Source organism: Salvelinus alpinus, chromosome 34 (assembly GCF_045679555.1).
Source record: "Salvelinus alpinus chromosome 34, SLU_Salpinus.1, whole genome shotgun sequence".
Lineage (NCBI taxonomy): Eukaryota > Metazoa > Chordata > Actinopteri > Salmoniformes > Salmonidae > Salvelinus > Salvelinus alpinus.
In genome coordinates, this window is record NC_092119.1 from 12,683,490 (window position 1) to 12,707,482 (window position 23,993).

A 23,993-nucleotide genomic window follows, 5' to 3' on the forward strand; every position below is an offset into this window, starting at 1 on the left:
TGGATGCTGCCTGTAATCCATGGTTTCTGGTTGGGATATGTACGTACAGTCACTGTGGGGATGACGTCATCGATGCACTTATTGATGAAGCCCATGACTGATGTGGTGTACTCCTCAATGCCATCGGAGGAATCCCAGAACATATTCCAGTCTGTGCTAGCAAAACAGTTCTGTAGCTTAGCATCTGCTTCATCTAACCAATTTTTTTTATTGATCTAGTCACTGGTGCTTCCTGCTTTCATTTTTGCTTCTAAGCAGGAATCAGGAGGATAGAATTATGGTCAGATTTGCCAAATGGAGGGCGAGGGAGATTTTTGTATGCGTCTCGGTGTGTTGAGTAAAGGTGGTCCAGAGTTTTTTTCCCCTCTGGTTGCACATTTAACATACGGATAGAAATTTGGTAAAACGAATTTAAGTTTCCCTGCATTAAAGTCCCCGGCTACTAGGAGCACCCCCTCTGGGTGAGCGTTTTCTTGTTTGCTTATGGGGGAATAAACCTCATTCAGTGCTGCCTTAGTGCCAGCATCAGTCTGTGGTGGTATGTAAACAGCTACGAAAAATACAGATGAAAACTCTCTGGGTAGATAGTGGGGTCTACAGCTTATCATGAGATACTCTACCTCAGGCGAGCAATAGCTGGAGACTTCCTTAGATATCGTGCACCAGCTGTTATTTACAAAAATACATAGACCGCCGCCCCTTGTCTTACCAGACGCCGCTGTTCTATCCTGCCGGTACAACGTATAACCAGCCAGCTGTATGTTGATAGTGTTGTTATTCAGGCACAACTCCGTTAAGCATAAGACATTACAGTTTTGAATGTCCCGTTGGTAGTTTAATCTTCCACGTAGGTTATCGATTTTATTTTCCAATGATTACACGTTTGCTAGCAGAATGGAAGGAAGTGGGGGTTTATTCGATCGCCTACGAATTCTCAGAAGGCAGCCGGTGGGGCCCCTTTTTCTCCTCTTCACGCAAATCAAGGGAATCTGGGCCTCCCGAGAAAGCAGTATATCATTTGCGTCGGACTCGTCAGACTCGTTAAAGGAGAAAATGGAGTCTGCCAGTCTGTGGTGAGTAATCACAGTCCTGATGTCCAGAAGTTATTTTTGGTCATAAGAGACGGTAGTGGCAACATTATGTACAAAATAAGTTAAAAAATAAGTTACAAAATAAGTTACAAACAACGCAAAAAAACTATCGGTTGGGGACACGTAGAACGTCAGCCTTCTTCTCCGGCGCCATTTTACTACTAAAACAGCCCTTAGCCATGGTATATTGGCTAAGGGCTCGTTTGGCCGGGGTAGGCTGTCATTGTAAATAAGAATTTGTTCTTAACTGACTTGCCTAGTTAAATAAAGGTTAAATAAAAAAAAAAAAAAATACCACACCCCGTCGGGCCTTATTGCTCAAATATAGCGCTTTGCCTCCTAGGTGCTCAGGTACAACTTCACATGGGATTGGGGGAAACTCACCTGTAGTCAAACTCATCTGCTGAGCCGCCACCACTAGGCTCTGAGGGGTAGTGGGGGGTGGGGACCGGGCCAGGTTTCTTGGGGGGTTTCCACTCCCCGCAGCTGGGCTCGGCTGCAGGGGAGGAGGAGCGGGCGGAGGGGCTGGGACTTGGGCCAGGGGTGGCGGGGGCAGGGGGGAAGGTACCGAGGGAAATCTTCTTGCCGAAGGCACCGGAGCCAATGAGCATGTTGTCGATGAACTTGATGTGCTCCTGGTAGTAGGAGTGAGTTAATCAATTAGTCGATCGAGGACATTCTTATCGATTAGAAATTAACACATTTAAATACATTTTCCATAGCTGAAAATAAAAATGTGTTTAAATAAACTACATTGTGTTTTGATACAGCTTTTCCCACTGTAATTGATAAGTAAGCATGTGTCTGGTATGCAAGCATTCATACCTCTTACTATATAGAGTGCCTTCGGAAAGTATTCAGACCCCTCGACTTTTTCCACATTTTGTTATGTTACAGCCTTATTCTAAAATGGATTAAATAAAACAATTTCCTCAGCAATCTACACACAATACCCCATAATGACAAAGCGAAAACAGGTTGAGACATTTTTGCAAATTTATTAAAAAGAAAAAACAAGGATACCTTATTTACATAAGTATTCATACCCTTTATTATGAGACGCGAAATTGAGCTCAGGTGTATCTCGTTTCCATTGATCATCCTTGAGATGTTTCTACAACTTGATTGGAGTCCACCTGCGGTAAATTCAAATGAGTGGACATGATTTGGAAAGGCACACACCTGTCTCACAGTTAACAGTGCATGTCAGAGCAAAAACCAAGCCATGAGGTTGAAGGAATTGTCCGTAGAGCTCCAAGACAGGATTGTGTTGAGGCACAGATCTGGGGAAGGGTACCAAAACATTTCTGCAGCATTTAAGGTCCTCTTCCTAGAGCTGGCCGCCCGACCAAACTGAGCAATCGGGGGAGAAGGGCCTTGGTCAGGGAGGTGACCAAGAACCCGATGGTCACTCTGACAGAGCTCTAGAGTTCCTCTGTGGAGATAGGAGAACCTTCCAGAAGGACAACCATCTCTGCAGCACTCCACCAATTAGGCCTTTATGGTAGAGTGGCCAGGCGGAAGCCACTCCTCAGTAAAAGGCACATGACAGCCCGCTTGGAGTAAAAGGCACCCAAAGTCTCTGAGAAACAAGATTCTCTGGTCTGATGAAACCAAGATTGAACTCTTTGGCCTGAATGCCAAGGGTCACGTCTGGAGGAAACCTGGCAACATCCCTAAGGTGAAGCATGGTGGTGGCAGCATCATGCTGAGGGGATGTATTTCAGCGGCAGGGACTTTGAGACTAGTCAGGATCAAGGCAAAGATGAACAGAGCAAAGTAAAGAGAGATCCTTGATGAAAACCTGCTCTAGAGGGCTCAGGACCTCAGACTGCGGCGAAGGTTCACCTTTCCAACAGGACAACGACACTAAGCACACAGGCTTCAGCACAAGTCTCTGAATGTCCTTGAGTGGCCCAGCCAGAGCCCGTACTCCATCTAACATGTTTGGAGAGACCTGAAAATAGCTGTGCAGCGACGCTTCTCATCCAACCTGACAAAGCTTGAGAGGATCTGCAGAGAAGAATGGGAAATCTCCAGAAATACAGGTGTGCCAACCCTGTAGCGTCATTCATACCCAAGAAGACTCAAGGCTGTAATCGCTGCCAAAGGTTCTCAAACAAAGTACTGCGTAATGGGTCTGAATACTTATGTAAATGTGATATTTTTCAAATATAAATTAGCAAAAGAAAAATTGTCATTATGGGGTATTGTGTATAGATTGATAGTGAAAATAACTATTTTATAAAATTTAGAATAAGGCTGTAACCTAACAGAATGTGGAAAAATCCCAATCCCAGCGCTCTACGAGCCCAGGTCAAAAGTAGTGCACTATATAGGAAATAGGGTGCTATTTGTGATCGTCTTGAACTCCTCCCTACCTGGTAGTACTCCAGGTCGTCCTCCACGTTGACCTCGTCTTTAGGCTCCTTCCACATCAGATCTTCATCCTCCTCCAGAACCTCCTCCCCTAGTTCCTCAACACACAACTCCTCTCCAGCACTACCGTTGGCCAGGAGCTCCTCTTTGGCCTGAGAGAGAGCAAGCGAGAGGATGACAAGAGAAAGAAAGCCAAGGGAGAGGTTAGGAGGAGAGACAAAGAGGGAAAGGAGAAAAAGTGGATGGATTACTATGTGAATTGTTTTAATGTCTTATTATCCAATGTCTCTTTAATCCAGTAGTGCCTCCAGGCCTGTAGTTGACACATGGAGCTGTGGTTAAATCCCACAATGGGATTAATACAGATTATAGTCTCAAAGTTTTACTCTCAACGCAGCATTAGATCAGCTTTGGATGTGAGACGGGAGGCAGCCCTGTCCAACTCAATGACTTACAGACCAGCTTCGTCCTGAATAGTACATTTATAAATCATTAATAACCCATGAAGTTTACCATGTGGGAAGTTCTCTGATGCATATTCATTAAATGCTAATTGTCTGACATGTAACATTGTAATAATAGTCAGACCATGATGCTGAAAATGGCCCTGAGCACACACCACTCACTCTCTTATGCACACACCACTCACTCTCTGTTGCACGCACGCACACACACAGCAAATGCAGACTTGACAAACTTAGAAAACCCAACAATGGTTGACTTCAGACACACAACTCACTGACTCCAGTCTCTGGCTAACTGGCCAGTCTCCAACTATACCCACATCACCCTGCACCGTTTCCTACCCTGTTGTTGGTGTTATACTTAGCCTAACTCATGCTGCATTTGATTCATGCTGCATTTGTACAGCACTTCGAGATATTAGCTGATGTACGAAGGGCTATATAAAAAAAATAAAAAAAAATAAAATAAATTGAATTGAATTCATGACAAACTTAGAAAACCCAACAATGGTTGACTTCAGACACACAACTCACTGACTCCAGTCTCTGGCTAACTGGCCAGTCTCCAACTATACCCACATCACCCTGCACCGTTTCCTACCCTGTTGTTGGTGTTATACTTAGCCTAACTCATGCTGCATTTGATTCATGAATACAACTCATTTTTAGCTACAGTCACTTTCGGCTACAGTCCCCTTCAGCTACAGTCCCCTTCAGCTACAGTCCCCTTCAGCTACAGTCCCCTTCAGCTACAGTCCCCTTCAGCTACAGTCCCCTTCAGCTACAGTCCCCTTCAGCTACAGTCCCCTTCAGCTACAGTCCCCTTCAGCTACAGTCAGCTACAGTCCCCTTCAGCTACAGTCCCCTTCAGCTACAGTCCCCTTCAGCTACAGTCCCCTTCAGCTACAGTCCCCTTCCGCTACCTTCAGCTACAGTCACCTTCAGCTACAGTCCCCTTCAGCTACAGTCCCCTTCAGCTACAGTCCCCTTCAGCTACAGTCCCCTTCAGCTACAGTCCCCTTCAACTAGAGTCACCTTGAGCTACAGTCCCCTTCAGCTACAGTCCCCTTCAGCTACAGTCCCCTTCAGCTACAGTCCCCTTCAACTAGAGTCCCCTTCAGCTACAGTCCCCTTCAGCTACAGTCCCCTTCAGCTACAGTCCCCTTCAGCTACAGTCCTCTTCAACTAGAGTCCCCTTCAGCTACAGTCCCCTTCAGCTACAGTCCCCTTCAACTAGAGTCCCCTTCAACTAGAGTCCCCTTCAGCTACAGTCCCCTTCAGCTACAGTCCCCTTCAGCTACAGTCCCCTTCAGCTACAGTCCCCTTCAGCTACAGTCCCCTTCAGCTACAGTCCCCTTCAGCTACAGTCCCCTTCAGCTACAGTCCCCTTCAGCTACAGTCCCCTTCAACTAGAGTCCCCTTCAACTAGAGTCCCCTTCAGCTACAGTCCCCTTCAGCTACAGTCCCCTTCAACTAGAGTCCCCTTCAGCTACAGTCCCCTTCAGCTACAGTCCCCTTCAGCTACAGTCCCCTTCAGCTACAGTCCCCTTCAGCTACAGTCCCCTTCAGCTACAGTCCCCTTCAGCTACAGTCCCCTTCAGCAACAGTCCCCTTCAGCAACAGTCCCCTTCAGCTACAGTCCCCTTCAGCTACAGTCCCCTTCAACTAGAGTCCACTTCAACTAGAGTCCCCTTCAGCTACAGTCACCTTGAGCTACAGTCCCCTTCAGCTACAGTCCCCTTCAGCTACAGTCCCCTTCAACTAGAGTCCCCTTCAGCTACAGTCCCCTTCAGCTACAGTCCCCTTCAGCTACAGTCCCCTTCAGCTACAGTCCCCTTCAACTAGAGTCCCCTTCAGCTACAGTCCCCTTCAGCTACAGTCCCCTTCAGCTACAGTCCCCTTCAGCTACAGTCCCCTTCAACTAGAGTCCCCTTCAGCTACAGTCCCCTTCAGCTACAGTCCCCTTCAGCTACAGTCCCCTTCAGCTACAGTCCCCTTCAGCTACAGTCCCCTTCAGCTACAGTCCCCTTCAACTAGAGTCCCCTTCAGCTACAGTCCCCTTCAGCTACAGTCCCCTTCAGCTACAGTCCCCTTCAGCTACAGTCCCCTTCAGCTACAGTCCCCTTCAGCTACAGTCCCCTTCAGCTACAGTCCCCTTCAGCTACAGTCCCCTTCAGCTACAGTCCCCTTCAGCTACAGTCAGCTACAGTCCCCTTCAGCTACAGTCAGCTACAGTCCCCTTCAGCTACAGTCCCCTTCAGCTACAGTCCCCTTCAGCTACAGTCCCCTTCAGCTACAGTCCCCTTCAGCTACAGTCCCCTTCAGCTACAGTCCCCTTCAACTAGAGTCCCCTTCAGCTACAGTCCCCTTCAGCTACAGTCCCCTTCAGCTACAGTCCCCTTCAGCTACAGTCCCCTTCAGCTACAGTCCCCTTCCGCTACAGTCCCCTTCCGCTACCTTCAGCTACAGTCACCTTCAGCTACAGTCACCTTCAGCTACAGTCACCTTCAGCGGTCATTCGGAGAATCTATAAGAATGTGTACATGTTCACTAAGAGAGAGCAAGCTGCCATAAGAGATTAGATGAGTAATTAATGTACTGTTTATCTAGCATACCCACATGCATTTATTGACAATCTCCTTCAGTATCATATCGAGGAAATGCTGCCTACCAGTTGATGTCTACCAGTAATGTATACCAGTAATGTATAGGTCTACCAGTAATGTATAGGTCTACCAGTAATGTATAGGTCTACCAGTAATGTATACCAGTAATGTATAGGTCTACCAGTAATGTATAGGTCTTCCAGTAATGTATACCAGTAATGTATAGGTCTACCAGTAATGTATACCAGTAATGTATACCAGTAATGTATAGGTCTACCAGTAATGTATACCAGTAATGTATAGGTCTACCAGTAATGTATACCAGTAATGTATAGGTCTACCAGTAATGTATACCAGAAATGTATAGGTCTACCAGTAATGTATACCAGCAATGTATACCTGTAATGTATTGGCCTACCAGTTGATAGGCCTACCAGTAATGTATAGGTCTACCAGTAATGTATAGGTCTACCAGTAAGGTATAGGCCTACCAGTTGATGTAAACCAGTAATGTATAGGCCTACCAGTAATGTATAGGTCTACCAGTAATGTATAGGCCTACCAGTAATGTATAGGTCTACCAGTTGATGTAAACCAGTAATGTATAGGCCTACCAGTTGATGTAAACCAGTAATGTATAGGCCTACCAGTTGATGTAAACCAGTAATGTATAGGTCTACCAGTTGATGTAAACCAGTAATGTATAGGCCTACCAGTTGATGTAAACCAGTAATGTATAGGCCTACCAGTTGATGTAAACCAGTAATGTATAGGCCTACCAGTTGATGTAAACCAGTAATGTATAGGCCTACCAGTAATGTACAGGCCTACCAGTAATGTATAGGTCTACCAGTAATGTATAGGTCTACCAGTAATGTATAGGTCTACCAGTAATGTATAGGTCTACCAGTAATGTATAGGTCTACCAGTAATGTATAGGCCTACCAGTTGATGTAAACCAGTAATGTATAGGCCTACCAGTAATGCATAGGCCTACCAGTAATGTATAGGTCTACCAGTAATGTATAGGCCTACCAGTTGATGTAAACCAGTAATGTATAGGCCTACCAGTAATGTATAGGCCTACCAGTAATGTATAGGTCTACCAGTAATGTATAGGCCTACCAGTTGATGTAAACCAGTAATGTATAGGCCTACCAGTAATGTATAGGCCTACCAGTAATGTATAGGTCTACCAGTAATGTATAGGCCTACCAGTTGATGTAAACCAGTAATGTATAGGCCTACCAGTAATGTATAGGCCTACCAGTAATGTATAGGTCTACCAGTAATGTATAGGCCTACCAGTAATGTATAGGTCTACCAGTAATGTATAGGCCTACCAGTTGATGTAAACCAGTAATGTATAGGTCTACCAGTAATGTATAGGCCTACCAGTAATGTATAGGTCTACCAGTAATGTATAGGCCTACCAGTTGATGTAAACCAGTAATGTATAGGCCTACCAGTTGATGTAAACCAGTAATGTATAGGTCTACCAGTTGATGTAAACCAGTAATGTATAGGCCTACCAGTTGATGTAAACCAGTAATGTATAGGCCTACCAGTTGATGTAAACCAGTAATGTATAGGCCTACCAGTTGATGTAAACCAGTAATGTATAGGCCTACCAGTAATGTACAGGCCTACCAGTAATGTATAGGTCTACCAGTAATGTATAGGTCTACCAGTAATGTATAGGTCTACCAGTAATGTATAGGTCTACCAGTAATGTATAGGCCTACCAGTTGATGTAAACCAGTAATGTATAGGCCTACCAGTAATGTATAGGCCTACCAGTAATGTATAGGTCTACCAGTAATGTATAGGCCTACCAGTTGATGTAAACCAGTAATGTATAGGCCTACCAGTAATGTATAGGCCTACCAGTAATGTATAGGTCTACCAGTAATGTATAGGCCTACCAGTTGATGTAAACCAGTAATGTATAGGCCTACCAGTAATGTATAGGCCTACCAGTAATGTATAGGTCTACCAGTAATGTATAGGCCTACCAGTTGATGTAAACCAGTAATGTATAGGCCTACCAGTAATGTATAGGCCTACCAGTAATGTATAGGTCTACCAGTAATGTATAGGCCTACCAGTAATGTATAGGTCTACCAGTAATGTATAGGCCTACCAGTTGATGTAAACCAGTAATGTATAGGTCTACCAGTAATGTATAGGCCTACCAGTAATGTATAGGTCTACCAGTAATGTATAGGCCTACCAGTTGATGTATACCAGTAATGTATAGGTCTACTAGTAATGTATAGGCCTACCAGTTGATGTAAACCAGTAATGTATAGGTCTACCAGTAATGTATAGGCCTACCAGTAATGTATAGGTCTACCAGTAATGTATAGGCCTACCAGTTGATTTATACCAGTAATGTATAGGTCTACCAGTAATGTATAGGCCTACCAGTAATGTATAGGTCTACCAGTAATGTATAGGCCTACCAGTTGATGTATACCAGTAATGTATAGGTCTACCAGTAATGTATAGGTCTACCAGTAATGTATAGGCCTACCAGTTGATGTATACCAGTAATGTATAGGTCTACCAGTAATGTATAGGTCTACCAGTAATGTATAGGCCTACCAGTTGATGTATACCAGTAATGTATAGGTATACCAGTAATGTATAGGCCTACCAGTTGATGTATACCAGTAATGTATAGGTCTACCAGTAATGTATAGGCCTACCAGTAATGTATAGGTCTACCAGTTGATGTATACCAGTAAGGCAGGTATTCCCAAAAACGGGTACGCCAAATAAAAATGTGATTCAATTTTTTTTTCAAACAGTACATTTATATTTTCCAACGGGGCTTTGCATATGGGTGAGGTTTTTTCTCACGTGAGTAGCCTCGTTTCACTGCCAAAAATACAATTAAACCATCTAGTATTCAGCGAAATAACAACACAATGTCAAATACAGGTAGCCTCGACAAATAATTAATATCCAATCACATTAACTGTTACTGTCTCGCGGGATTTCCACTAACGGTCAGTATGTAGCCAAACGTAGCTGCTGCTCATTGCGTTTGCTCGAAAATTGATAAATGGTTAAAAAAAAGGCCCGGGTCCATCGACAAATACCAGCTACTACCAGCAGTACTACACCTGTCAAAGACAAGTTGTTCTGCTTCCACGAACACATCCAATGCTAGCATCAGTAATTCTACATTTGTTGTTAGCCCAGCTAGCATAGAAACTGACAGTAGTGAATCTGATGCAGCCGAAGAGCTACTGCCCCCTTACCTGGGAAAGCAACGAACAACAGACAGGGAAGTTAGATCATCGAAGAAGCGCAAATATGGTGACATTGATTTGGGGTTCACTTATATTGGGAGTAGTCCCTTTCCTCAGCAACAGTATGTTATATGTGCAAAAGTACTCACTTTGGCACAAAGTATCTCACAACTCGATGAATTAAAACGTGCCAATTTGAAAAATAAGCCACGGGAGTTTGAGCAAGAATTAAGATGACTTTAGTATAAGACATGTATAAAAGCAACATATACCATTAATAAGAAGGGGCTAGAAGTCTTATATGGTGAGCTACCGAGTGGCTAGGACAGGCAAGCCCCATACTATTGTGGAGAACTTAATACCTCCTGCTGCGGCGGATATGGCTGGGACAATGCTGGGGGAAAAGGCCCAAAAAACCTTTCCCGACAATGCCTTCATCAAACAACACTGTTTCACGACGCATCAGTGACATGGCAGGAGATGTTTTGAAACAATTACTGCTTCGCATAAAAGCCAGTGAATTATATGCGTTACAGCTGGATGAGTCAACAGACGTGGCGGGCCTGGCACAGCTCCTGGTGTGTGACATAGTGGAGTGGTAACGCGTGCAAGCAGTTTCTCCCGACGCCACTTGGGTAGACTGCAGCATCCACCGAGGCTCTTGTTGCCAAAATAATGCCTGACAGCTTGAAAGACATTTTGGACACTACAGTGAAAATGGTTAACTTTGTTAAAGCAAGGCCCCTGAACTCTCGTGTATTTTCTGCACTATGCAATGATATGGGCAGCGACCATGTAACGATTTTACAACATACAGAAGAGCGCTGGATATCAAGGGGCAAAATATTGACACGTTTTCAAAAAATTGAGAAACGAGCTTAAAGTTTTTACTGACCATAGTTTTCACTTGTCTGACCGCTTGCATGAGGACGAGTTTCTCACACGACTGGCCTATCTGGGTGATGTTTTTTTTCGCCTGAATGATCTGAATCTAGGATTACAGGGACTCTCCACAACTATATTCAATGTGAGGGACAAAATTGAGGCTATGATTAAGAAGTTGGAGCTCTTTTCTGTCTGCATTAACAAGGACAACACACAGGTCTTTCCATCATTGTATGACTTTTTGTGTGCAAATGAACTCAAGCTTACAGACAATGTCAAATGTGATATAGCGAAGCACCTGAGTGAGTTGGGTGCGCAATTACGCAGGTACTTTCCCGAAATGGATGACAACTGGATTCGTTAGACGGGCTGGGAGAATGCAGATGCTCTGGACATGATGACTGTGTACAGTGTTATACCTCAGGACGACGTGGCAAGAAGAGCGTCTGGAATTTCTGGATGAGAAGGAACTTCTGCAGCAGCTCCTCCAACATTTCATGCCCTGCCTCCAGTCCACTTACCAATATCTGAACAAGAGAGCCTCATCGAAATTGCAACAAGCGGTTCTGTGAAAACGTCATTTAATTTAATCAGAAGCCACTGCCAGATTTCTGGATTGGGCTGAGCTCAGAGTATCCTGGCTTGGCAAATCGCGCTGTTAAGACACTGATGCCCTTTGCAACCACGTACCTATGTGAGAATGGATTCTCGGCCCTCACTAGCACGAAAACTAAATACAGGCACAGACTGTGTGTGGAAAATTATTTAAGACTGAGACTCTCTCCAATACAACCCAACATTGCAGAGTTATGTGTTTTTACCCCCAAGCCATAAGACTATTGAACAGGTAATCAAATGGCTACCCGGACTATTTACATTGTGTGTGTTAAGTTCATGTTTTAAGTATCCCTATATTTCTGTTATTACGGGGCTATCACTCAGTCAAGAGTGCGCATGCGCAGGAAGCCTTGAGTGTAATGGCTACTTGTAGTGTGTTCATATAGTATAGTAAACTTTGTTAAAGTGGAACCTTGTCGTTGTGTCATTTCGAGTTAACATTGGTAGCAGAGGATGGTTTCTAACTACAATGTGCCACCTCGCTTCGACGAGAAGAGGTCGTACGAAAGTTGGAAAAATGAACTTGGAATCTGGACACGCGTTACTAATCTGGACGCGAAAAAGCAAGCACTTGCGGTGGTATTATCGCTCGAGGGAAGAGCGAGAGATACAGCACTGGAAATATCCGTTGAGGATTTGAACAAGGATGACGGTATGGGAACTTTGATCACAGCACTGGATTCTGTATTTCTTAAAGAAGAGAAAGGCCGTGCCTACGAGGCATATTCAAACTTTGACAGTGTTACGAGAGATATTTCGGTTGCAATGACGGACTACATCATTGATTTCGAACAGAGGTACAATAGAATGCGCAAGTACGACATGGTTCTCCCGGATGCAGTGTTAGCGTTCAAGTTGCTAGACACTGCCTGTCTAGATGGTAGGGAGAAACAGTTGGCTTTGACTGCTTGTACTGTGCTGACTTTTGCATCTATGAAGTCGGCACTAAAAATAATATTTGGTGAAAAGACGTCTGTCGCGCCAATAACAGATGGAATGCAAGTGAGTGACGCAGCATATTACACGGAGCAGCAGAGAAAAGGCACCAACAAGTCACGTTCTCAAGACAACCAGAAGAGGGTGCCATTTCCCGGCACAAATCCTTTGGACAAATATGGAAGGAGATCGAAATGTGCTATTTGTCAAAGCACTTACCATTGGGTTAAAGACTGTCCTCATGAAAATGAACAAGTTAAACTAACAGAGGAAAATGTACAGAGATAGAGCAGTGTAACATTACACTGTTTTCAAATGAATCTGATACTGAGATTTTTATAGTTGAATCCTTAGGATCTGCTGTGATTGATACTGCATGTACACGGACAGTGTGTGGTGCAAAATGGCTTGATAGCTATGTCAGTGAACTAAATATGAAAGAAGTACAAAATATGATTGACACACCAAGCAACAGAGCTTTCAAATTTGGAGATGGGAGAATTGTCCATTCTACCAAGAGAGTTAAGATACCAGCAAAAATTGGTCAGACTAAGTGTCACATTGAAACAGAGGTGGTCCCTACAGATATCCCCTTACTATTAAGCAAAGCTTCCCTCAAGAAGGCAGAGGCTGTACTAGACATAAAAAATGACACGGCAGTGATGTTTAAACAACCAGTGACTCTTGAACTTACTACCTCAGGCCACTATTGTGTAAACATTTTAGACAAAGACATCTCACAGAGTCCATGCAAAAGTGAGATTCTGACTGACACAGAGCACATGGAGATTCTGACAGTCACAGAGAACATGAGCACTAAAGAAAAACACAAAGTATTGCAAAAGCTTTACAAACAGTTTGGACATGATACAGTTGACAGACTTCAGAAGTTACTCAGCAGTTCAGGGAATAATGATGATGAGAAGCACGAAACTGGAAACAAAGTGTACTACAAACGAGTTGACTGTCAGGAGTGGAAAGGACCGGGAGTAGTCATTGGTCAAGATGGTGTGGTGATATTTGTGAGGCACGAAGGCATGATTGTCAGGGTGCATCACTCAAGATTGCGGAAAGTAAATGATCAACAAGATAGAGGGGCTGTAGCTGAGAATCAGTCTCCTAATGAAAATGACAAAAAGGACACAGTAACAGACACAAACCTACCAGATGTCACATCCAATGATATGGACACTGAAACTGACACAGGAAATTGAGCAGAGACCTTTAACCATGCCACAGGTAATACTATTGAGCGTTCAAATGAGGAAAACATTCAACAACAGCCATATGTGTTAAGAGAACATGGTTGTTCCAATCTGAAAACAGGACAAACTGTTAAATACATGGACAGAGAAAGTGGTATTCCACATACAGCAACCGTCATTGGACGAGCAGGAAAAGTAAAACACAAGAACTGGTACAACTTGCAGTACTCTGAACCAGCTACACTTTCTGGTACAACAGGGTCAGCTGACCTGTCACTTGTAGATAATATCAGAAATGAACCAATGGAAAATCGAGAAAAACAGAATGACATTCAAAATGATGATGTACTTGAAACAAAGGATGTGTCATTTGACTCAGCTAAGCTAGATGAGCTCAGTAATTGGAGAAAAAAATTGAGTGTTTGAGGAAGTCAAAGACATTGGCCAAAAGTGCGTCTCAACAAGGTGGGTGTGTACCCTTAAAGAATCCTTAACTGGAATAGTGCCCAAAGCACATCTAGTGGCTAGAGGTTTTGAGGAGCTGGCTGCTAAAGAACTCCCAAAAGACTCACCGACATGCGCCTCAGAGTCACTCAGATTGCTGATGTCAGTGATCTGCCAGAAAAAATGGAAACTTAATTCCATAGACATCAAATCTGGATTTTTGCAGGGAACAGAGCTGTCAAGGGACATTCACATCCGACCTCCGCCCGAAGCTAAAAGCGAAGGAACACTGTGGAAACTAAAAAAGTGTGTGTATGGACTGGCAGAAGGATCACTCTACTGGTACAACAAAGTCAAGGCAACAATGCTGAATACAGGTGGAAAAATGTCACAAGTGGATCCGGCAGTCTTCTATTGGCTTGATCAAGACTGCAATGTGACTGGAGTACTTGCCTGTCATGTTGATGACTTTATCTGGGGTGGCTCACAGACCTTTGCTACAACTGTGATTCCACACCTCAAAGCTGTTTTCTAGGTTGGCCGTGAGGAGCATGATCATTTTTGTTATGTTGGCATAGAGTTTATTACAGTTGATGGAAAAATACTGATGCAACAGGAGAGCTATATCAAGAATCTTCAACCCATCCACATGGATTCTTCAAGAGCCAGACAAAGGAATTCCCCTCTATGTGGAATTGAAGCTGGTCAATTGAGGTCAAAGATAGGACAAATTTTATGGGCTGCGAGACAGAGTAGACCTGGTGTGTAGGTTGCAACTTGGCATCTAACACAAAACACGCCACTGTACAAACCATTCATGAGGCAAACAAAGTTGTTCGTAAACTGAAATCACAACAAGTGACTTTAAAGTTTCAGCATGTTGGAAAAGATGACTCTTTGAAACTAGTTGTCTTCAGTGATGCTTCGCTAGGTTATCACTGGTGGGACAAAACCGCACTTCCTACCTGTAGTTTGTGTCACTGACAACTACTCATTAGTTGATGCTGTGAAGTCAACCAAGTCTGTCACAGAGAAAAGACTTTGAGATTAGCAGCATCAAGGAACTTATTCAAGCACAGAGAATCCAGTGGATTCTGTGGTCAACCACAAAGGAACAGCTTGCTGACTGTCTGACTAAAAAAGGAGCATCCGGTCTTGTGCTCCTACAGGCTCTCGCTCCTACTCAGTAATGGAAAGTGGCAGCTTGAGTAATACAAATAAAAACTGTCACACAACCCATTTGTAATGGGGATCTTGAATAATACTTGGACATTTAATTATGTTGTTGATGTTTTATTTGTCTTTAAAGAAAAGGGGGAGATTGTTAAGTTCATGTTTTAAGTATCCCTATATTTATGTTATTACGGGGCTATCACTCAGTCAAGAGTGCGCATGCGCAGGAAGTCTAGTCGTTGTTGGACCTAGCCTTGAGTGTAATGGCTACTTGTAGTGTGTTCATATAGTATAGTAAACTTTGTTAAATTGGAACCTTGTCGTTGTGTCATTTCGAGTTAACAGTGTGCCCCCCCCAAACCCCTCTTTTTACGCTGCTGCTACTCTCTGTTTATCATAAAATGCATAGTCACTTTAACTATACATTCATGTACATAGTACCTCAATTGGGTAGACCAAACAGTGCTCCCGCACATCGGTTAACCGGGCAATCTGCATTGTGTCCCACCCACTATCCGCCACTATCCGCCAACCCCTCTTTTACGCTACTGCTTCTCTCTGTTCATGATATATATATATATATATATATATATATATATATATATATATATATATATATAGTCACTTTAACCATATCTACATGTACATACTACCTCAATCAGCCTGACTAACCGGTGTCTGTATGTAGCCTCGTGTTACGTTCCCCAGTTTCTGTGTTCTGGTTTGTATTTGAGTGTGTGTGTTTCAGGAGATGGCTTCCAGAAGTACTCCCCAACCAGCTGATTGGTCGACTCAATGGCTAATTGATGATTGGAGAGCTGACCCCGCCCCCTCGTCAAGAAGCAGCTGACTCTAATCAGCTAATAGCCACCTGAAGATATAAAAGCCAGTGTTCTGTTTAAGAGAAAGGGGAAATTATTAGAGATTAGAGAGAGATCATTGTAGGCTAGAGATTGAATATTTTGGAGAGATCATGAGAAGAGATTAGAGGGAGAATGAATGTTTTGGAGAAAGATTAGAGAGAGAATTGAATATTTTAGAGAAGAGATTAGAGGGAGAATTGAATATTTTGGAGAGATCATTAGTGATTAGAGAGAGATCATTGTAGGTTGACATTGAATGTTATATAGAGCATTGCTGAGGGTTAAAGCATATTGGTCGTGAGTATGTACTATGTTAGTTGTTGTTGGTAGCAGCTTTGCTATGTCCTGTGTTTCTGAGTGTGTGTGAAATTGTTAATAATTATTCTGTTTCATTTGTTCCCAGGGGGGAAGGGGAAGGCACTTTGGGAGTGCTTAGGCAAGAGGCCCGCGGGCATACATATACCTGTAGTATATTCACTGTCTAGGCACACTAGGTAAGACCTGGGCGGACCACCCCCTGTATTTTGGTTAGGGCACCAGGTGGTGCTTAGTTAGGTAAGTTAAGTGGGTAGGCAGGTTAGATAGGAGAGGGGGAGCTTTGATATTTACTTTCTTTCCTTTGGTTCCGTCCAGCCCCTTTTCCCCATATTACCGTGTAGGAAATAAATCCTAGTAAACGGTAAATTCTGCCTTTGTCGTCCTTTCTCGCACCTACAGTCCATACCTCTTGCACTTCACAGAGAGTTGAGTTGTAGCAGGGAGTTGCGTTCCCTCTTCTCAGAGGCGTGCGTAACACCTCGCTACTTTTATAGCCTCGCTACTGTATATAGCCTGTCTTATTTACTGTTGTTTTTATTTCTTATCTTACCTATTGTTCACCTAATACCTTTTTTTGCACTATTGGTTAGAGCCTGTAAGTAAGCATTTCACTGTAAGGTCTACACTTGTTGTATTCAGCGCACGTGACAAATAAACGTTGATTTGATGCGCATCCTTTCAAGCTCACCATTAACCTGTGGTGAGTTATTCACAATTTTTGATGAACAAATAAAGTTTTATATGTAAGATGGCTAAATAAAGAGCAAAATTATAGATTCTTTTTATATTATTATTTGTGCCCTGGTCCTATAAGAGCTCTTTGTCACTTCCCACGAGCCAGGTTGTGACAAAAACTCACACTCATTCTTATGTTTAATAAATATATCGTATAGTGTGTGTGTGGCAGGCTTACAATGATGGCAAAAAACAACATTTGAGAGTGCGCTTACCCTGGTGCTAGAGGGGGAATGTTTGAAGGGGTACAGGACTATAAAAAGTTTGGGAACCACTGCAGTAAGGTATAGGCCTGCCCTCTAGTGGCCAAGTCAGGAGAGGAGCAGAGAAAATTATACAAGTGAGTGATGAACAGGCTAAGAAGGCTCATGTAAGACAAACTTCACAAGGCAAATTAACAAACACGAGCACGTGCACAAACACACACAGCATCACGTACCTCATCCTCGTCCCATTTGTCTTCGCTGCTCTTGTCCTGGTTGACCACGTAGCCAGGAGGCAGCCAGTTGACTGGTGGGTCAAAGATGGACACCACCATCCTGCAAGGAAGACCTTTCTTCTTTCCCAGACGATACAGGTTACAGTTGCTCACCTGTTAAACACAAAATAACTATTAAATTTACACCATTCCACACATACATCATATGTATACTTTCTAAGAATACATTAGGTGAAATGTAGGCCTATGTGACAAAATGTACAGTAAAACAAAGAACCAAAAACAAACTCTCATACAAATAGGCAAACAAAGCATTCAACTGACAAACATTCAACCCCAACCCCCGGGATGCATACCAAATGGCACCCTATTCCCTATATAGTGCACCACTTTCAACCAGAGCCCTAATGTAGGCCCTGATCAAAAGTAGTGCACTATAAAGGCTATAGGGTACAGTTTGGGACGTAAACAAAAAGTCAGTCGCTCCCCTCACCCCTCCCCTAGGCTCACCTTCTTGCTCCTCATGTAGGAGAGTCGTCCCTCGTGTGCATCGGGGTAGGTACAGAACAGGTAGGTGGTGATGGCGTGCTTCAGGAAGGAGTCTCCCAGCATCTCCAGACGCTCCAGGTTGAAGCCGTCACTGGCGTTGGACAGGGTCAGGGCCTGCAGAAACAAACATTTTTGACTGAATCACTTTTTGTTGAGGGCTTGAAGGTAGGAATCAAACATTGAAAACACATGTAAGTGATATTTTTAATTGCTGAACAGAGATTTAAGTTAAATAAACAAGATTATGTGTTGATTCTAAATATTTGTGGCTTTTCTCCCCCACAACAGACAAGTAAGTATATGTCTAGTATGCATGTGAATATCTAAGTATATTTTGATAGGAAATCTGATATTTATTAGTTAAAACAATCAAAACTTCAATTAATCGACACAAGCAACCATCAACTAACTCTGAAAACCTTGTTGAACCATACCTGAAGGATGAGCCCAGGGTTGGGCCCCAGGGTCTTGGGGCAGGGGCCAAGGGTATCCCCCACTACAGAGCTGCTGGTGGTGATCTCCTGGCTCTCTAGGGCCTCTGAGGGGTCAGGTAAAGGTGTTGTGGTGATGGGAGCTGTGCCGGCGGGCCCCGTCATCGTTGCTGGGCTGCAGCAGTCTGAGGTAGCTTGATTCACGTGGTGTCCGTCGCCCTCACGGAGCTCTGAGGTCCTCCCTGGTCTACATTCATCGCTAGGCTGGGGCTGAGGGGGTGGAGGCTGGGTCCCTGGCTGGGGCTGAGGGGGTGGAGGCTGGATCCCTGGCTGGGGCTGAGGGGGTGGAGGCTGGGTCCCTGGCTGGGGGTGAGGGGGTGGAGGCTGGGTCTGAGGGGATGGAGGCTGGGTCCCTGGCTGGGGCTGAGGGGATGGAGGCTGGGTCCCTGGTTGGGGCTGAGGGGATGGAGGCTGGGTCCCTGGCTGAGGCTGAGGGGGTGGAGGCTGGGTCCCTGGCTGGGGGTGAGGGGGTAGAGGCTGGGTCTGAGGGGATGGAGGCTGGGTCTGAGGGGATGGAGGCTGGGTCCCTGGCTGGGGCTGAGGGGATAGAGGCTGGGTCCCTGGCTGGGGCTGAGGGGGTGGAGGCTGGGTCCCTGGCTGGGGCTGAGGGGGTGGAGGCTGGGTCCCTGGCTGGGGGTGAGGGGGTGAAGGCTGGGTCCCTGGCTGGGGGTGAGGGGGTAGAGGCTGGGTCTGAGGGGATGGAGGCTGGGTCTGAGGGGATGGAGGCTGGGTCCCTGGCTGGGGCTGAGGGGATAGAGGCTGGGTCCCTGGCTGGGGCTGAGGGGGTGGAGGCTGGGTCCCTGGCTGGGGCTGAGGGGGTGGAGGCTGGGTCCCTGGCTGGGTCCCTGGCTGGGGGTGAGGGGGTGGAGGCTGGGTCCCTGGCTGGGGGTGAGGGGGTGGAGGCTGGGTCTGAGGGGATGGAGGCTGGGTCCCTGGCTGGGGCTGCGGGGGTGGAGGCTGGGTCCCTGGCTGGGGCTGAGGGGGTGTTGGGGTTAGATTCTGGTTCTCGATGCTAAGAGAGGGCTGCACAGGAAGAACTGAGGTAGTGGTTTGTGTTGTTGATAGTTCTTTTTCCTTCTCTAGTGGCAAACCAGAACCAGCCGGGAGACATTGGCAGTTGTCACGTCCGTCGTGAAGGTGTGCGTGGTCACCGTTGTCATTGGCAATGAGGGCAGTGCCGTTAGCGAGGATGCTAGTGCGGGAGGCCGAGTCTGGCTGCTGGGGCTCCTCGTCCTCTGGTCTGTCATCTTCGGGGCGTTGGCCGATGTCGCACCCCTCAGGCAGCGAAGAGACATGACAGTCACTACAGGGATGCTGGGAAACAGCAGCAGCAAGTCCAGGGTCGGGGGCTACAGTCTGGCCCTGCTGTTTACAGTTATCGTCACCGCTGTCCTCTTCCTCCTCCTCCTCCTCATCCTCATCACGCAGACAGATGAATGACTTGCTGTCGATGGACTTCTTCCATCCAAAGTCCAGGTTTGGATACCTATAAAGACCGATACCGTGTGAGATTTAGGGGCATTATGTAGTGTTCCAGATAAACGAGGGTATAGGAGCAAGCACTGCGTGAGTATAATGCGTGCCAAACAGTTGCTGTTAGATTACAATATTATTATTTTTACTGACCATTTGGAACAGTGAACACTACATAAATTTTGCCGTTATGCACATACAGTTGAAGTCAAAAGTTTACATACACCTTAGCCAAATACATTAAAACTCAGTTTTTCACAATTCCTGACATGCCAGCAGGTATATCTCAATGGTCACCCCCAAAGCCAATTCCTCCTTTGGTCACCTTTCCTTCCAGTTCTCCGCTGCCAATGACTGGAACGAACTGCAAAAATCACTGAAGCTGGAGACTCATATCTCCCTCACTAGCTTTAAGCACCAGCTGTCAGAGCAGCTCACAGATCACTGCATCTGTACATAGCCCATTTGTAAATAGCCCATCTATCTACCTCATTCCCATACTGTATTTATTTATTTTTCTTAGTCCTTTGAACCCCAATATCTCTACTTGAACATTCATCTTCTGCATATCTACCATTCTCGTGTTTAATTGCAATATTGTAATTACTTCACCACCATGGCCTATTGATTGCCTTAACTCCCTTATCTTACCTCATTTGCACTCACTGTATATTGACTTTTTGTTTTCTTTATTCTACTGTATTATTGACTGTATGTTTTGTTTATTCCATGTGTAACTCTGTGTTGTTGTATGTGTCGAATTGCTATGCTTTTGGGGTAGCCTTCCACAAGCTTCCCACAATAAGTTGGGTGAATTTTGGTCCATTCCTCCTGACAGAGCTGGTGTAACTGAGTCAGGTTTGTAGGCCTCCTTGCTCGCACACGCTTTTCCATTCTGCCCACAAATCTTCTATAGGATTGAGGTCAGGCCTTCGTGATGGCCACTCCAATACCTTGACTTTGTTGTCTGTAAGCCGTTTTCCCACAACTTTGGAAGTATGCTTGGGGTCATTGTCCATTTGGAAGACCCATTTGCGACCAAGCTTTAACGTCCTTCCTGCACCAGTCCCTCCTGCAGGGAGGGACTGGTGCAAAGCACCCCCACAACATGATGCTGCCACCCCCGTGCTTCATGGTTACGATGGTGTTCTTCGGCTTGCAAGCCTCCCCCTTTTTCCTCCAAACATAACGATGGTCATTATGGCCAAACAGTTCTATTTTTGTTTCATCAGACCAGAGGACATTTCTCCAAAAAGTACGATCTTTGTCCCCATGTGCAGTTGCAATCCGTAGTCTGGCTATTTTATGGTGGTTTTGGAGCAGTGGCTTCTTCCTTGCTGAGCGGCCTTTCAGGTTATGTCGATATAGGACTCGTTTTACTGTGGATATAGATACTTTTATACCTGTTTCCTCCAGCATCTTCACAAGGTCCTTTGCTGTTCTTCTGGGATTGATTTGCACTTTTCACACCAAAGTACGTTCATCTCTAGGAGACAGAAAGCGTCTCCTTCCTGAGTGGTATGACGGCTGCGTGGTCCCATGGTGTTTATACTTGCGTACTATTGTTTGTACAGATGAATGTGGTACCTTCAGGCGTTTGGAAATTGCTCCCAAGGATGAACCAGACTTGTGGAGGTCTACAATTTCAGAGTTCTTGGCTGATTTCTTTTGATTTTCCCATGATGTCAAGCAAAGAGGCACTGAGTTTGAAGGTAGGCCTTGAAATACATCCACAGGTACACCTCCAATTGACTCAAATTATGTCAATTATCCTATCAGAAGCTTCTAAAGCCATGACATAATTTCATGGAATTTTCCAAGCTGTTTAAAGGGACAGTCAACTTAGGGTATGTAAACTTCTGACCCACTGGAATTGTGATACAGTGAATTATAAGTGAAATAATCTGTCTGTAACAATTGTTGGAAAAATTACTTGTCATGCACAAAGTAGATGTCCTAACCGACTTTCCAAAACCTATAGTTTGTTAAGAAGAAATTTGTGGAGTGGTTGAAAAAATAGTTTTAATGACTCCAACCTAAGTGTATTTAAACTTCTGACTTCAACTGTATATCTATTACATATATCACCATACAATCCTCTTCAAACCTCCTAATTCATTCATCAACTTTGGGAACCATTAATTATTTAATTACGTTTCTTGCACACCCACTGTTTTAGGACAACACAGGTGTACAGGTTAAATAATGAAACATCTGTGAGGAATGCCATTTTTGAGTGAGAAAATCTTTGAATCTAGAATCTTAACTTAACTGGATGAAAAGTGTGCCAAGAGTAAACTGCCTCCTACTCAATCCCAGATGCTAATATATGCATATTATTATTAGTATTGGATAGAAAACACTCTGAAGTTTCTAAAACTGTTTGAATCATGTCTGTGACTATAACATAACTTATTTGGCAGGGAAAACCCTGAGGACAAACCATTCGGGTTTTTTGTTGTTGTTGAGGTCACTCTCTTTTCAATGGGGTTTCATTGGGAATCCAGATTTCTAAGGGACCTTTCTGCAGTTCCTATCGCTTCCACTGGATGTCAACAAGTCTTTAGAAATTGGTTGAGGGTTTTCCTTTGAGAAATGAAGAAGTAGCCATGTTCAGAATGAGGCTCCATTGAAGTGTACTGTTTGTTAGAGGCGCGTAACCAGAAAGCATGCTACATATTGTTTTCCTCCGGTATTGAACACAGATCATCCCGTCTTCAATTTTATCGATTATTTACATAAAAAAATACCTAAAGTTGTATTACAAAAGTAGTTTGAAATGTTTGGACAAAGCTTACAGGTAACTTTTGAGATATTTTGTAGTCACGTTGTGCAAGTTGGAACCGGTGTTTTTCTGGATCAAACGCGCCAAATAAATGGACATTTTGGATATATATCGACGGAATTAATCGAACAAAAGGACCATTTGTGATGTTTATGGGACATATTGGAGTGCCAACAGAAGAAGCTCGTCAAAGGTAAGGCATGAATTATATCTTTATTTCTGCGTTTTGTGTCGCGCCGGGAGGGTTGAAATATGATGGTCTGTGATTGTTAGCTGGGGTGCTATCCTCAGATAATAGCATTGTTTTAAATCTGACACGTTGGCTGGATTCACAACAAGTGTAGCTTTAATTTGGTATATTGAATGTGTGATTTCATGAAAGTTAAATTTTTATAGTAATTTATTTGAATTTGGCGCTCTGCATTTTCACTGGATGTTGGCCAGGTGGGACGCCACCGTCCCACATATCCCAGAGAGGTTTTAAGCCCCCGACAACTGAAGCAACACAGGGAAAGGTGCCAATTCTACGGCACACTGAAGATTATGTTTCAGGACAGCGACCATATCCAACGAGGGAGAAAGCGCACTTATTATAAAATATTAGATTACTCATTATTTTTTAAATAATATAATCATATACAATGTCAGTATCACATGTCTTAGAGTGATGGACTGTGCCATTCCTGGCCTCCACAATGGATCAGTACACTGAGACAGGCACCAATCAGACAGGTGTCTTATGCACCATGAACCCCAAAAATGTTTTGGTGACTGATCGACAACATCTGACCAGCCTATCGACTAAATGGGGTCAGCCCTAGATAGTTCATCCAAGTCCAGTCAGGTTTATTTCACACGGGGAGCCACCACACACTTTATTTAGACCATTTTTAAAAAAGGAGTGAAATATAGGAAAATGGAGATGAGACATACCTGAAGTCAGAGGGCAGGGTCTGGGCTCCTACCCCAGCGTCGCTGGCTGTCTGGGCCCTCAGCTCCTCGGCTGTGAGCAGGCAGTGAAGGCGATACAGTATGCTGGGGAGACACACAGCCTTCCTCCACAGAGAGGCTGGGATGGGGTGGATGGCACATAGCTCTGGGACCAGGATCTGGAGGGGAGGAGAGTGAGGAAAGTTAGACATTGGTTAAGTCCCAAATGAGACCCTTTCCCCCATACAGTGCACTATGTTTGACCAGGGCCCTAGGAGTACAGCTGTTCTCCAACATATTCTAATCTAGTTCATTTTCAGAGCTCATCTTCAGCCATAAACCGGTATAG

General features: G+C 44.5%; 1 protein-coding gene across 3 annotated transcripts in view; it reads right to left on the minus strand.

Annotated features, from left to right (window-relative positions):
* The window catches only part of LOC139563834 (endoribonuclease Dicer-like), a 71,201-nt gene that overhangs the window by 16,673 nt on the left and 30,535 nt on the right, over nucleotides 1-23,993 (minus strand). For all 3 annotated transcript variants that reach the window (XM_071382764.1, XM_071382763.1, XM_071382765.1), the window contains 6 exons: nucleotides 23,648-23,823; nucleotides 18,400-19,942; nucleotides 17,927-18,079; nucleotides 17,417-17,569; nucleotides 3,473-3,622; nucleotides 1,476-1,726 (listed from right to left, as the gene is read on the minus strand). In XM_071382764.1, coding sequence (XP_071238865.1) covers nucleotides 1,476-1,726; nucleotides 3,473-3,622; nucleotides 17,417-17,569; nucleotides 17,927-18,079; nucleotides 18,400-19,942; nucleotides 23,648-23,823 — 2,426 coding nt within the window. The remainder of the gene's footprint in view (nucleotides 1-1,475; nucleotides 1,727-3,472; nucleotides 3,623-17,416; nucleotides 17,570-17,926; nucleotides 18,080-18,399; nucleotides 19,943-23,647; nucleotides 23,824-23,993) is intronic.